The sequence below is a fragment of the Salarias fasciatus genome, chromosome 6 (genome assembly GCF_902148845.1).
Source record: "Salarias fasciatus chromosome 6, fSalaFa1.1, whole genome shotgun sequence".
NCBI lineage: Eukaryota > Metazoa > Chordata > Actinopteri > Blenniiformes > Blenniidae > Salarias > Salarias fasciatus.
The window spans coordinates 28,048,386-28,063,964 of NC_043750.1; the positions used below are offsets into that span (position 1 = coordinate 28,048,386).

Consider the following 15,579-nt stretch of genomic DNA (forward strand, 5'->3'; position numbering starts at 1 on the left):
CATATGGTTGTGACGCTTTTAGTGTGTTAAAAAAAAAAACAACGGGTGAAAATTGGCCTTAAGAGAAAATGTTGCTTCTCCTCAGTCTCTGATATGTATTTCTTTATTTCATTGCCAAATTCAAATGTGCTTGCAGTAACACTCCGATATGTTTGATAAAGACCTTCACCAACACAACTCCATGGTGACAAAAAAAGCAAGATAACCAAGTGAAAGTGGAAAAAAAAACCCCAAAAAACTGAAATACTAATCTGATTGTAGCATGTACAAGCAAATTTTAAAGCCTTGTCTTCAAGAACAGTATTCATTTCATGGCCTGCTTACAGTAAAATCTCTTCTGTTTATCACAGACTGTATCAAGGCCAAGAGTAACTGGTTTTGTTTATGGCTTGAAATGCAGTGATGATATGAAGCTGTGTGGCACAACCTTTGCATGTCTTTTCATCAGCACTTCTCCCATTTTACCTTCCCTTCATCTCACAGTCCTGACACCAGAGATCACGTTGATTAATGTAGATAATAAATGGCATTCATTTATCTCCCTTTCTGTCTCTTTTTCTCCTCCCTTACTATATTAATGACTGTAATCAACTTTAAATAAATAATTTGTGTCCCTCAGTGTATGAATCTCACCCCTCCACCTGTGGCAAATTTAAAACTCGAATTAAAAAGTGCTTTGCAGTGCAGTTTCTTCTAATTCTCACTGGCATTTCCCCCCCTCTCTTCTCCTTTTCACATCTCTTTCCTCATTTATCATCTTCTGTTTGTTTTACGATGACTGAAAAACACCTTGAACAGGATGAAGGAGTTCTGGGATTCTGTACTGGGCCCATCTCTCACTGACATTGCGAGAGGCCCTTGAAATAATGCAGTGACCCTCTTGTTTCCTGCTGTTGCATCATGGTCATGTGGCGCGCTGTTTACTCTCAAAGAGCCAAAACAATGCAGCTGCTCTCTATTTTTTGCCTCTCTGTCGAACAATGTCATGTCATAATTGTTTGTTGAGCAGTGATGTGGCATGTCAGCATAAACAGGGGTGCCCAACCACTGGGGCGTGGACCACTACCGGGCCATGGATCATTCGGTACTGGTTGAGGAGTACTGAGAGTAAAAATCAGGGTGTTAAACTCAAGGCCCGTGGGTCAAAAGTGGCTCCAATCCAGCACGCCAAGCTACTAAGCAGATAAATAGATTGATTTGTAACTGAGGTTGGTTGACCTTCGTCTTTCCTGCTGCTACAAACTTTGTAAGTGACACGACTTCGAGTTCTATCTGAAGGCCAAGGTGTTCAAGGTAAGCAGGACAGGATAATGCAACAGCTACAGGATACGTTTTTTGGACATTTCACTGTATTTTGTACCAGGGGGTTATGTTATTAAAATCAGCTTTATGTTGAGAGTGTAGTCACTTTAATAGTACATTTTTGGTTTTGTGCATTTTCATCACCTATACTCTGCGCCACAACAAAGAAAATCTTTAAAGGTTACTTTTAAAGGTTATGCTTCCATTATTTTGGCGGTCCAGCCCACTCTAAGTGAACTAGGACTCTACATATGTGGCCCCTGAACTAAAGTGTTTTGGAAAATTGAGCAGAATCTTTAAGTCTGTATCAACCTTGTGTGAACAAAACGTGAAGTTCCAGTCTTTTGCAAAATCTGTTGATGTCCAGGTTATGCGCTTATTAGTTTCTGAGTTTATGAATCAATTCCACTTTTTTTTTTTCCATGATCTTTCGATGCGAAATAGGATAGTGGCAAACACAATATGCTTAAAATAGACCCTGGAGCAGGGGGTGCAAGACTGGGGTTAAGAGTGTGTGGGATGTGTTAATCTGTGAAGGTTGTTTGACAATGTCCCTCCTTTTGACAATATCCCTCCTTTTTGTTGGTTTTGATAGATTTTCATCAAAGCACACACACAGTTCAATGTTGGTTTTGACAGCAGTAGTGATTTTAATGTTGTCAAGAATATTTTTCTATCATAGAGAGGAAAGAATGATTAAAAAAAAAGTCTGAAAACACAAAAAAAGCCACAAAATAAAGACTGAACCCACAAGCTTCAAGGTTGACAACATAGAAAATTCATCATCTTCAATAAAAGAGGATTTTTTTTTTTCAGGGATTATTTGTGGTACTTAATTTGATTGCATGCATATAATATTTAGTGATAACACAAGAGAATTCATGAGCAGAGTGCAAAGTATTTCACAAATGAATCCAGGAGTTACAGTCTTTCAATATATTTTTCAACACATTTATCGTCGAGAGAAAAACTCCGTCAACAAAGCAAGGTCAGCGTCTTTTTAACGGGATGAAAAGCAGAGATTTTCTTGCATGCTGAATTTTCGGTACGTGAAAGAGAAAATGCAAGAGACTACACAGCTGAATAATATTAACTTTCATTTAGATACAAATGAGATGACAGAAAATGCCAAGAGAAACAATGTGAAAGAATGGCAGAATGGCTCATCAAGTGATTACTGGTGTATAAAATGAATCCCAGAGAGAAGCCTGACAAATACCAGCTTTCATGAGGGATTGTCTTTCAATAAGTACCCCAGTGGTACAAGATCAAGATGAATGTATTAACAGTTCTGTGCACAATGGCCAATGCACAGAAGGCCAAATATTGTTCTTTGCCAGTTAGAAAAATATACTAATCAAAGGTAAACGTATAGGACATGATGCCCTGATAGCTTACTTTCTGCATATTTCTTGCCTATCACTATATTTTTCTATTGTCACTTCAGTGGAAAAAGATTAACATAACTGGTGCCAATCAAAGTATAGGTATTCTTCAACGTACAGTAATCTTAGTTTGTGTGTCTAAAGAAGCTTTCATCAACTCTTTCCTGTGAACTGTGACTAAAGGATTTTTCAAGTCAATACAGAATGCGTAACCCCTCTAATTAACCGCCAAGCACTTTGTTTTTAATGCCTCTCTTCTTTCTTGGCTTTGAGGAATCAAAGCCGTGTTTGTTGTCTCCAGTTAAGAGGAAAATGATGAGCGTGCGAAAGTATCGCGTTTGACCGAAGTTGGTGCTTTGCTCCATGTATAGAACGAGCACTGGGCGCTTTGCATGGACGCTTGATTCACTCCCATCCAGCTAATTTCCAGCTAATCCTGGAACAATATTCAATTCATGCAAAACATATAAAATGTAATGTCAAGCTGAAAAGACGCCTGCTGACTGTAGGTCTCGATAGGAATCTAAAAAACACCAGTAAACGGCAGTGTAACGGTCTGCCTTCATGACAGATGGCCGGCTCTGGACAGGATACTGCTAAGAGCTAAGCTAACTAAAACAAATCACTTTACGAGTGAGGTTTCTGCAGAGGAAGATGAAGCATTTGCTCCTCACAATATTTGCAACTGTTAAGAATTTGGAGGAGAAAAACAATGTGTGCAGGTTTTAGCACAACAAACTATGACAGACGACCGGTGGATTTCAGCGGCTAATATCAGATTTGGAATCGATACACTTATCAAATCCACATTTACTTTGCAAACTTGTCTCTGACTAACTTTTTGATGCTTCGTGCAAGCAAATATTGCTCATACAGTAATGGGGAATGTTTGAAAAATAAAGGTAGCTAATGGTTATTTGTGAATGATTTGTTATCTTAGCCATTCTAAAACTAGCTAGCTAAATTCAAAACATGTTTTCTAATGGATTGAAATTAACAATAGGGATAGCAAAATCTGTAAATATTCATGTTTAATTTAACAAGCGTGTCGACAACATAGCTGGGGGGGGGGGGGGGGGGGGGGACAGTTTGTTCAAATGCAGGCAGCAAACTTTTAACCAGATCTAAGAAAATACAACATATTTAAGCTTCTCTCCATCCGCTCCCAGGTAACTTTGCAAAGATATTTGGTTTGTTGAAATGATCTTCTTTGAACATGTCTCAGCCTGCATCTCTGATCCTCAAATTCTTTGCATTTCCATTCGTAGCCAAAGGTCTTGAATACCTGAAAGTAAAAGGATAAATGGCCATTTTTGTTGACACAATATACTCTAAGATTCTTTGCATTGTCACTGGTATGTAAAGTCCGACAGTTTTAACTACATATTTTAGGGTGTATATGTTAATCTTGCAAAGGCTGCATTGATTCAAAAATCACTTTTTGCGCTCATCAGCGCTCCCGATGGCCAGTCTTCTTCTAAATCACATATTATTTTCCGCAAGACCACAGAGAAACATTTCTCTGCATTTGAATAAATCTTTTTCCACGTGTGCCATGTGTCACTTAATGTGGTTTGTACAAATCCCCCACAGGAATATTTCCCCTTGCAGAACTTACAAAAGGGTCCACTGGGCTTTTGAATATTCATTAAATTTGACATTCCAGACAGGAGGAGAACTGACAAGCATATCAGCCTGACTCACTCAACAGAATGCTCATCTTAATCCACTGATAAGCCGTGCCATGTTTGAATTACTAATCAGGACGTTTAGTGAGTAAAATTCTGTAAAAGGCAAAATTATTCACCTGACACAGAAGAATAATTTCTCTCGTTTATACATTTTAGCTGCACTTGAGAAACAGAAAGGGTCTTTACTCGTCACACACCACCTTTTGAATGTCTTCCTGTAGCAGGAAGCAGGACGGCCTCTTTAGCGCTGCTTCCCGCTGAACTTCAGTCCTCCGTTTAATCGCTGCAGCGGTGTTTTAACTAGCTCTGCTTCATTGCTGTTTGTTTATTTGTTAATAAACATTCAGTTTTACACATTCACTGCAGGAGTTTGCATTCATGAATTAAAAAACCTTGCTCGTGGTCACATCACCGGGAAGGATAGTTAATTTGACAAGTGTGTTTGTATGTGTAAGTGGGAACTGATGATCACTGGAGCATAGCCAATGGGAAGCGCATTGCCAAAATAATCTTAACAGTGAGGCTTTTTTTTTTTTTTTTTTTTTTTTTGCCAGTTTTTAGTTGCTATAAATTTCTAAAGCACTCTTCATCCTCATCGTGAACGAGAAACACGTGTTCCAAGGTCTGTGCCTGCTTTGGTGAGTGTGTTGACAGAAAATCTTTTCGGACTTTGGAATATTGATCTCCACAACAAATTTGATTTCTCGCTATTGCACAGTGGCAGCCGGTCGTAGAAACAGACACGTGAAAACGGAGAGCTCAGTGAAGCTGGAGACATATAAGAGCCCAACACAAAACAACAAGATTTAGGAAAAAAAAAAAAGTATTTCAATTGTCACTTTTACTATATCGAAAGGATACAAACTTACAGATACTGAGTCATAAAGCCTCAGTAGCAGATGAACTAATTGTACTTTGCTACTTGCAATCATGCTCCCTTATTCAGATGTACTTTTAATGAAGTGTTGCACTTTGATTCAATTCAAACTACTTGTGCTTGCCTTTCCTACTTCTTGAAGTGCTTCTTATTCCTTTGCTAAATACTGTATTTCCTTGCTGTGTGACAGCCTTGCTTAATCACTCATAAATAGGCTGTTTTGTAGTAGTGCATTAATTATATACATCTCTAATTATATCCCAAATGCTAGATTCATAAATACAATAAATGGAATTGCCATTTGTGACAGTGGTACTTATGAATACCCTGGAGAGCAGATCAGTGCACAATTTAATATCTCATCCACTTTGGAGAATGTCCCAGGCACACATTTCTTTGCAGAGGTAAAAGGTAAAGTAATAAAGATGCTCTTGCCCTGCTCTTCATATCACTGGACAAATCCTTCTGGGCCAGCTATTATGTCTGCAGTTGTAGAAAGTAGATTTTTCCTGATGCTCATCCTAAAGCGGGAGCCTGAAGTCCCTCTACCCTTTAGTCAAAGCTGTGTAGCTGCTGAACGGCCCTCTCATGAGGCCCTCGGCTCCAGTCCAATTCATAAAAGGTGAGAAGTGATTTAGCCAATAGCAAACCCAGCCAAGCATTAAAAGTGGCCACAGGAATCTTTAAAACATCCATAAAATCTACATTTAAACAGAACAAGGACACTAAAGTTTGAGTTATATAACTTCATCTTTTTACTTAAAAGCCTTAATGCTGCATTTAGCATATTGCCAGAATTTTGACCCAAGAAAAACTATGGGGTGATTTAAATCAGACAAAATATGGCCGCCTGTCTCCACATAGCCAAAGGACAAAAGCAGCATAATTTCTGAACTGTTTATTGGCTTCAGGAGGTTTTAGCGTCCTTATTTGCACACGTGCATGGCTAAAACACATGCAGCGCACACACACATTTACATGAATGTCACACATGGTTAAACCAGCTCTTATGTTCTCCCGTCTTCAGGAATGAGAGAGAGGGACTGTAAGGAAAAGATAGCCGAGTGTGGAGGGAGGCGTAATGACAAAGCATATTGGAGCTGATTTTAATTAAAAATTCATCTCGACCTGTTTGGAAAAACCAGCCATGCGTGCAGTGTTTACTTGGCATCACCGGAGTTGTCTTTGTACCTATCCTCAATCCTTTTTAGAGTGTCTTCTCGTCATGACTTCTTGCGTCATGTCCCTTTATTGCTCGGAGCCTTAATTTAAAGGCTTGAATGAAAACTCCAGGAGACCTAACCCATATAACTTTATTACGGCTTCGCTGCTTTAATGTTCACTAGCGAAAAAAAGTTACACAGACGCAGAGTTCAATTATTGATTTCACTTTTACTCAAATTTGGATTTCAGATAAAAAGAAGATAGAAAAAATTAAAGCTATTATGAAAGAAATCCCAAATACTGTATATAGGTGTTTTGTTTTGTTTTATTTTGTTTTTTCTTTTACAGGCTTGCGAGTTTAGGGAATCTTTGTTCTTGAAGGAGTTGAAAAGAGTTGAAAATATAAACCAGACATTTTTTTTCCTCAAGTAAATTTAGTAAGGGGAATAAAAGCAACATAGGAGTATGTGTTATATGTGTTATGACAGATTAATGCAGCTTAAAGGTGCATTGAGGAGTTTGCACGTTTTATGCGAAACAGCGCCCCCTGCAGGCCTTGGGCGTAATGCAGCTTAGTGAAAAACTCGTCCCTGTGGCTCGCGTGCACGGAAGAGGGGAGCTCCTTCCTCGCTCTTTTAGTAGAGCTCGAGTAAGATTTAAGTTTCTTTTACCTGGTGGGGTCTGGGCTGGAGCTGTGGCAGTGCTGGAAGCCAGTCTTTTCTTACTTTCTGGAAGATCCAGCTCAGTTGTTGCTCACTAAGCATCTGGCGGAGTAATGGCGGACAAAACGAAACCTAACTAAATCAGGCCAGCCGGAGCGTGCATTACGTCATTCCTTTCAAATTCTCCCCCAAAAAAATTCTGGTGCCGGACCGGCACTGCAACTTTCAAGTGACAATTTAGCGCTGTTAGAGGTACTTGTAATGAATATGTCAGGGCACATTGTACACGTAATTAAAAATGTGTAACATAATTATGGTGGAAAATAAGTATTTTTAAAGTTGAAAAACTCCTTAATGCACCTTTAACATACAAAGGAGAGCGATAAAATTACATTTACACCAAATGAACAAAGCCTAGTGAGAAATAACACAAGGAGGACCGACAGATTGTTACATCTTCTATGTAAAAAAAAAAATGCTTTTTAACCACAAACTCCAGTAGTTCACAGCCTGTAAAATGCCTTACAATTGTCCTCACAAAAATACTGATAACTTGAACTACTGTAACAAGAACAACTGAAACTCAGGGTGCAAAGGGAGTTGAGTTGAGCTGTGTAGCTTTAAGTAAACATCCTGCACATCACCTGCCTCAGATTATGAAAGTATATTAAAAAAAAAACCCCTGCGTTACATTGTTTTCTAACTGGACAGGTATGTCTGAACAGATGAACTCACAACAACCAGATTCTTCCAGAAAACCTCAATAAATGTAAAAGACAGACAAGGCTGCAGCCACTCAACAAAAGGAGCTTCAAAAAAGAAAAAAAGAAGCAGGACGGCAGTGAGGGAGAGCGATCAGAGCAGGACATCCCCCCTACCAGCCTTTTGTCTCTTAGCAATCGGGCAAATCAGACACCTGGCCCACATCCACCTGCTCACAGAGAGAACAGAGAAAGCCAACCCTCGGGTGGACCACCCCCGAATGGCCTGGCAGGCTCTGTGACAATGGCCATAGTTTTTATTTACAATGTTTATTAAGCTGTACTCACCAGCAGGGATTTTGTGTCAGCCAAGGTAAGAATTTGCCCCCTTCAGCAGGATGGCACAAAAAGAGAGCTGAAAAAGTGAACAGAGCTGAAGCCTGGGTTATCAGGAGAGCAACTTCTCAGCGGACTGAAGCCGAGGACATATTTTATTTAGTAAAAAAACAAAAAAAAAACTTTAGTCTGACTCAGGACTTACTTACACCAACATTAGTGTGATGCTGTTCACACTGGGTTTTTTCCTCCAGTTTCACACTCTCACACCTCGCTTAATTAGTGAGGTATTCTTAAAGCATTATTATTGCTGGAGGAACCTGCTGTGGGAGGCACTTGTGACAATAGAAGAGATCCTGTCAGGAAGTGATTATTCAAATCAGTGCATCAATTAATATGTCAGACTAACGAGGAATCCTGCTGTTATTGGTGACAGCAGAATTACTTTAATGTTATCAGTGGGAGAGGCATTTACAGGAGCAAATTAATAGTCCAAAAACACCTAATTCACACAGAATTACCTGGCGCTGCCTTGCAGATCTCTAACAGCTTTCCATCCATCTTCTGCACTGCTTTGTACTGGAATTTTACCAAGCTAGCTATAACTTGCCGCCAGTTTGTCAGAGGGAAATAGTCAGACAGACAACTTCACACACTCACTTGATTGACTTTTAAAACCACCAAAGAATCACAAATGTGTTTTTTTTAGCTTGAGTACTCAAGATAAAACATGCAAACTTCACACTGATGTGTCCAGACTTGGGATATTCTTGCATGATAGTGCACTACTTGTTTGGTTTTTTTTCCATATCACCTTCAGTAGTCACTTCCAAGCAAAGAGCTCCATCCATTCATTCATTTGATCAATCATTTATTCATACTATATTTTCCAACAGATTAAATCATTTGATGAGTTTAAATGTATTATACTGCATGTAATTTCATAAATAAATAAATTCTGCTCCTGGTCGCGGTTCAAATCATAATATATGGGACTGTTTTGGGGGTTCATGGATGACAACAGTAGCCAAACTCCTCAGGAGGAAAATACATCTAAGTTTTGTCTTTTTTTTTTTCTTTTTTATAAAACGTGGGCTTTGTTGGGATGGATACAGAGATGCTACATTCATTTACTGTTATTCTTCTCATTGCTGTCAGTGTTAGCAGACATTTAGAACAAGTGAAGTGACTGTTCTTCCTCTGTTGTTCCAGTTCACAGAATCACAGACTGACACATCAATTAGCACTGAACTCCTTCAAAAAAGTTCTGCATCTAATTTTTATCCCTTCCTTTGCTGCACCGTGTATTTGATGAACTTCAATTGCTCTGAAATGTAACAGCCATGGATCGCCTTACTCTCTGTCTGTCAGTGCTGTCTGTCACTTCCTCTTAGCAACTATTTGAAGTGAGTAACCTCTGGCTAGTTTGTCTCGTGCTGTCACTTCCAACATAACCTTATAGAGTTTTAAATTGCTTTGTGTAAACTGCGTGATTTTGTCTTTTCTTCCTGCTTCATGTCAATTGGGCCACAGGCATATTTCAGAAGTAATTCACTCTTTTCTTATGTGAACGAGATGAACTTACCTTCAGGGCCAAATATTTCAAGATCATCTTCATATGCAGTGCAGCTTAGTAAAAGCTCAATAAGAAAAAATAAGTTACTCTCATATTTTCCTCCATTTTTTTTTCTCTTGCTTCTAACTAAGCTGTCTGAGGGCATTCAGTCTTTCACTTATACCCATCAGATTTTGCCACAAGCTTTCCGAGCCTATGATCTCCCGGCTGTCGAAACCCATTCCCTTTTCTGCTCTGTCGGATGTTGTTTCACTAGATGTCACTTTGGTTGAGTCAGTGGGTGTTTCCACTGCTCGTCGGAAATCCGGCATCACGTCTTATCCATCAGTTTTTCGGCCACAGCTCCTCAGCCCTTCACTGCAAACTCTGTCTAGACTGAGACAGTTGATGTAAAAACCGATTTGCGCATGACAACATCAACATTTTGTGCATAACAACCATCATCTTATCTTTCCTTCATCTATATGGGATTCATTAAACTTAGGGGATAGGAGCTGATTAATACTGACAATGGATTAAAAGCATTTTTGACAGTAGTATGCATGTGAGCATAGATCTTGCAAACACCACACAGAGGTTTCTTTGCAGTGAAGTGAAAAATCTAATCACTGTTCACTATCAAGACTCTCTCAATTAGTGTCTGGTTCTTGGAATTGCTTTTGGAGCCGTTTGGTAATATAAAACAGATATTACATTCTAAATTTTAAAGCACCTATCCTGTCTTGACTGATACATCTTGTTCTAGACCATCTTTACAATATTCCAGAAAGATGGACACTCAAATTTTCTTAGGACTGAGTTTTTGCCAAGTCCTCACTAAAGTTGCCGATTTGCAGCACTTTCGCAATCTTTTTATATGCCCCCGCTGAGAAGACAAGAGGAATTTCTGTGAATAAAACACAAATCTTTGGAAATATGCTGACCCACAGCCGTGTTGGGAATCTGCACTACAGGCTGTATTATGGGACGAGAGCTAAACAGTCACAGAGATGGAGCGAGATGCCTGAGACAGCAACCAGCACAGCAGATCTCCAATTTAAACCGGCTTCACTTTCTCTTCATCTCCGCGTCTCAGACTTAAACTCATTTTTTTTCTTTCTTTGATTCCTTCACACCGCATGCGCACACACACACACACACACACACACACACACACACACACACACACACACACACACACACACCTTTTGCTTTAGGGTGAGCTTTTGCCAACACAAATCTCAATTGCTTTTTCGCAGTCGTCGGAGGAGTGAGAGACTTAAGGTTGATAGAGTTGGACAGGATAAAACAGTGATGGAAAGCAATGAGAAGAAAAGAGCCTAATCCCAGATTGATAGCTGCTAATAAAGTTTGATTATGACTGACAAGGCACTTTGGGTTTCTAATTGACATTTGTAATAGCCTGAGGGACTAGATGGTGAAGGAAAAGGGTTGGAAAGCAGGGATAGAGAAAAGCCTTTCTCTGCAGACTCAGTGGAGGTGGAATAGCTGCACAGTCCAATTCACAAAATTAAGGGAGTGAGAATGAAAAGAGAGCAAACTGCATTTTTGACCACCTCATAATCATCTGTCTTATTTCCTGCTCAGCACACAGGACTGTGGCGGCAGTGTGTTTAACATAGAGACCCAGACATTTCTGTCCTTCATCAAACATGTTCTAAGTCCTCCGAGGGATCCTCCACTCCCAAACCAACCAGAGATAGTCTCTCCTCTGGGCCAACTGATGGGCCTTTTCCCAGTTAGATGTACCTGGTATACTTCCAACAGAAAACAGAGAGTTGGCTTCTTAATTAGAAGTTCAATCCACCTTAACATCCCTCTCAATGAGGGGAATTGGAAGGACACCCTGCACTATGGACACCAGTCAATAACTGTGGATTACTGTAACAGTAATGGGCGTCACCAGCCCAGTTTAGTGAGCAACATGAACTAATAAAGCCACTTGGATAAGTACCAAAACATCCACCAAGATATTAAATCCTTCTTTTGTTGGTGTGTGTCTGTTGCGTCAAATCTAAAATAGTTTTTATATGTTTTCAGCTCTGCAGCACATTGTGATTTTTAATTCATAGATGATTAATATTGTTGCTCTAAACATGGTGTAAAAACAACAGCGCAACATCAAATATATAATGTATAATTTATTTCTTAGCCACATTCAAATGCAACCTCGGATTCTGTAGCTCTTATTTTCACTGAAAGAACAACGTAAATCCCTTTTAGTCTCCAGTCTTGACTTTGTAGCAACGAGAAAGGTCCCAGAAGAGGATCTGAGGCCGTGCTCCACCTCATAAGAAGTCAGCATCTCCACAGTGTAAGGTGGAGAAAACCCTCAGCGAGCTTGAACGGGAATCAATAACATCTTAAATCAATCCTGAAACACAGGCAGTCAGTGTGGAGAGGCTAAAAATAGGCTGTTGTGATGTCAGCCTGTTGGATCCAGTGAGAAGGGAAGGTTTGTCACTGGAGACAACAGAGAAATAGATTATTTGTCCATCCATCCTTTCATCTTCTCCACCATTTTATCCTGTTCAGGGTCACAGGATGCTGGAGCCAATCCCAGCTAATTATGAACAAGTTTAGTGAATGTATTTTCAGTTCCAAGTGGAAGGGATTTCAGTGTGTCGTCTGCATAAAGATGAAGACAAATGAAATAAAGTTGGATGATGTGGCTCAAAGGAAGCATATAGATTTAACAAGAAGAAAAATTGTACCTAAAAATGTAACTTTGTGATACACCACTTATAAGAGGTATTGCTGAAAGCTAGTCCCCACTAGCTTGTATTTGATATTTGTATTTGCATTTAAATCATGCATTTTCTGGATATTTGTCCCAAGTGAGGGCATGAAGGGAAAATAATAATTTTCTTTCTCTTGTGAGAGTAATTTCTGCTGTTCTGGTTTTGTCACTGCCATAGTTTAATCAAACAGATGTACAAAAATGTGTTTCAGAAAAACTCAGCAAGTAAAGTGAGTCTTCCTTAATTTTTTTTTCTTTTTTCACCGGAGAAACTTTTGTAAAAAGTAGAAACTGTGTCAAGTAGTCCCAAACATTGTGCTCACTGTACTCAAAATTAGTTCTGTCACACCCTACATTTCTCTTCAAAGCATATCTATATCCTAAAGGCAAAGCCATAAAGAGAAATATATTTTAAGGTGCAAGTTATAATTTCCATTCTGGAAAGGACTGTGTGAACTCCAAAGGCAAGAAACTCCTGCCTGACTTTTAATTTGCAACGCTTTACTCCTGCTGTGCAGGTTAACAAATAGCTTCCTGCTGTTATTTGAGCAATAAAGACTGCCTCAATAAAGTCAGTTTTACTATTGCCCCATGCTGAAATATTTACTCAATAATTCTTAAAAGTTCAAATCACAATGCCTCACCTATTATCTTTTCAAATAAACTAAACATCACCAATAGTATGCAGTTCTGTCTCTATGAATAAAAGTACATATGCTGAGAAAATATTCATCAGGACAAGGAGGTCATTACAGATTCATAGAGAAAACCCCATTTTCATTTACAGTATCGTGCTGTGTGTTTGTTTTCTGATTCTTCTCGAGATACTTGTGTTACAACAAGACAAAGCTAAGAGATGTTCTGGTTCAAAGTTCAACTCCCGCTGTAGCCGTTAATGGTTCTGCGAGGGGCCTTGGATAAAAACATCGAGCAGATGGTAACTTTTTATGGGCTGTAAATGTTCACTCGCCATAAATTTTAACCAAGAGACCCTTGTTTCTCTCTCTCTCTCTCTCTCTGTGTTTCAGGTTCGGAGATGGTGGAGGCGCAGTGTCAGAGGTTTGAGGTGAGGAGTGCCGATGGAGAAAGAGTTCTGTTCTCCGCAGATGAAGAAGAGATCAGCATCGGTACCGAGAAGCTCAAAGTCACAGGTAGGGGATGAGTTGTTGTGCACGGGACATTAATGTCAGTTATTATTGATTCAACTTTTTTTAAACACCTTGAACGCATCTTCCCCCAACCTGAATCATGGCTGACACGTCATTATAGCGGTAACATCGCCCTGAGTTTCTTACTGTCGGAATTGCAATTGAAAGAGCAGGAGCTAATGCATCACAGAGACAGTATACTGAAGTAAAACTATAAACAAATGTAAATCATTCCAAAACTATGCGAGGGAAACACAGAATGACATAAGCCAGGCCTGACAGGACCGAGCAATAGTTTTCTGCATCCATGAGGAACTGATTCATGAAGGTGCTGATACAGGGCTGGAGGATCTGTCAGCTCGGACCAATTTATGGTGAAGGTTACTTGAGGACACACACACATTCTCATGCACACACTGTACCTACTCTCACTGTAAGCTGTTAAACAGAGTGCTCTTGATGAGTGCAGCCAAACAGGATAGGGGTCAGCAAGCAGAGCATGGTTTTTCTTTTTTTTTTTTTTTACGTCCTGAAGAGAGAAACAAGCCAGAAGGAGTGAGATACAGCCAGACAGAAAAGCATGAAAAAAAAAAGAGGAAGAGCCAGATGGTTGAGTGGTCTGAGAAAATCCAGGTTGCTATATTTACAGAGCAAGGCGAATAAAGAACTAACTTAAAATGAACAAACTTTGAAGTGAGATCTTGGATGATAATACTCCTTTTTGTCTTGTTGAATAACATTGAGAAAATCAAGGGGTACTGAGAGCGAGTCAGTGTGTGAACACCAGTGTTTCTCTACTTGTGGGGGACGTCACCCTAAATGCACACTGTTCCATCTGGATTCAGGTCAACACGGGAACAAAAACATGAGCCCGCATCAAAAAATGTAATACCTTACCTACGTGTTGCAAAGTTTAGAGATAAGAGGTTTCTGGGTAGTACAGGAAACTTGTCCCACAGGAGACATGGAACATGGATAGATAGTGTTACGGCCAACTCGTGAAGGAGATGGGTAAAGGCGGTAACATAAAAGTCCACAGATTGAAAGTGGAAATTAAAGTAATTTATTAACAAAAGTAAGAACAAACGGTAACAAAAACGTCTAACCAAAAACAAAACCAACAGGTAACTAATGATAAAGAGAATACAACAGGAGATTCCTGAAACCAAAGGCACACAGAACCGAAAGCCACAAACAGATAACAGCAATGAGTACCTCACTAACAAACAGCAGTCACACCTAACACTAGCTCTATGAGTCACGTGAGCGTGGCGAGCTCCAGCCAGTGTCCTGCCGGCCGCTTTTATCCCCTCAGCTGCTCCGCAGGGTTGGTTGACGAGCTGCTCTCCGTCCAGGCTCCTCAGGTGCAGGCAATGAAGAGATGATTGGCTCCTGCCACAGCAGCTACCTGGGAACCACACACTCTGACACAGACACACACACTCACACATCGGGGGGGGGGGGGGGGAGAACAGAAAATACGGCAACGGCCGTAACAGATAGGTAGATAGGTAGATAGATAGATAGATAGATAGATAGATAGATAGATCGATTTTTCTACCCTTCGAAGAGGAACCGCATCCCTCACATTGCTGCCCTCTGCAGTAAGAAATCATAAATCAGCCCACGCCACAGCAGCCAGTTCAGTGTTCCACCAGCAGGCTTATGCCCGATTGTTTTGTGTGAAGCTGTAAAGTCAGTCTGAATTGTGTATTGGGAAATTCCTCTTTGAAAAACACTTCATGAGTGTAGTGTAGTCGAACAGGTGCTGCCCAAAAAAAGGCCGTGTCAAGCTCATAAACATTTCACGTACACAGCAGAGTGCTCAGGCGAGTGTACAACAATTGCAAACATAGTGTTGTGATAAATCCCCAGAGGAACGGCGTCAGGAGCTGCTGCAAATGTGGCCGAGGTTCAGAGTGTGATGAGCATCACACTCTGCAGTGCTGCAATCAAGCAAAACAAAACCCACAACCCTCAACTGTCATTTCTACCAG

General features: G+C 40.0%; 1 protein-coding gene across 1 annotated transcript in view; it reads left to right on the forward strand.

Annotated features, from left to right (window-relative positions):
* LOC115389673 (zeta-sarcoglycan) overlaps window positions 1-15,579 on the forward strand; it is a 351,214-nt gene that overhangs the window by 282,789 nt on the left and 52,846 nt on the right. The window contains exon 5 of the mRNA XM_030093191.1: window positions 13,463-13,585. Coding sequence (XP_029949051.1) covers window positions 13,463-13,585 — 123 coding nt within the window. The remainder of the gene's footprint in view (window positions 1-13,462; window positions 13,586-15,579) is intronic.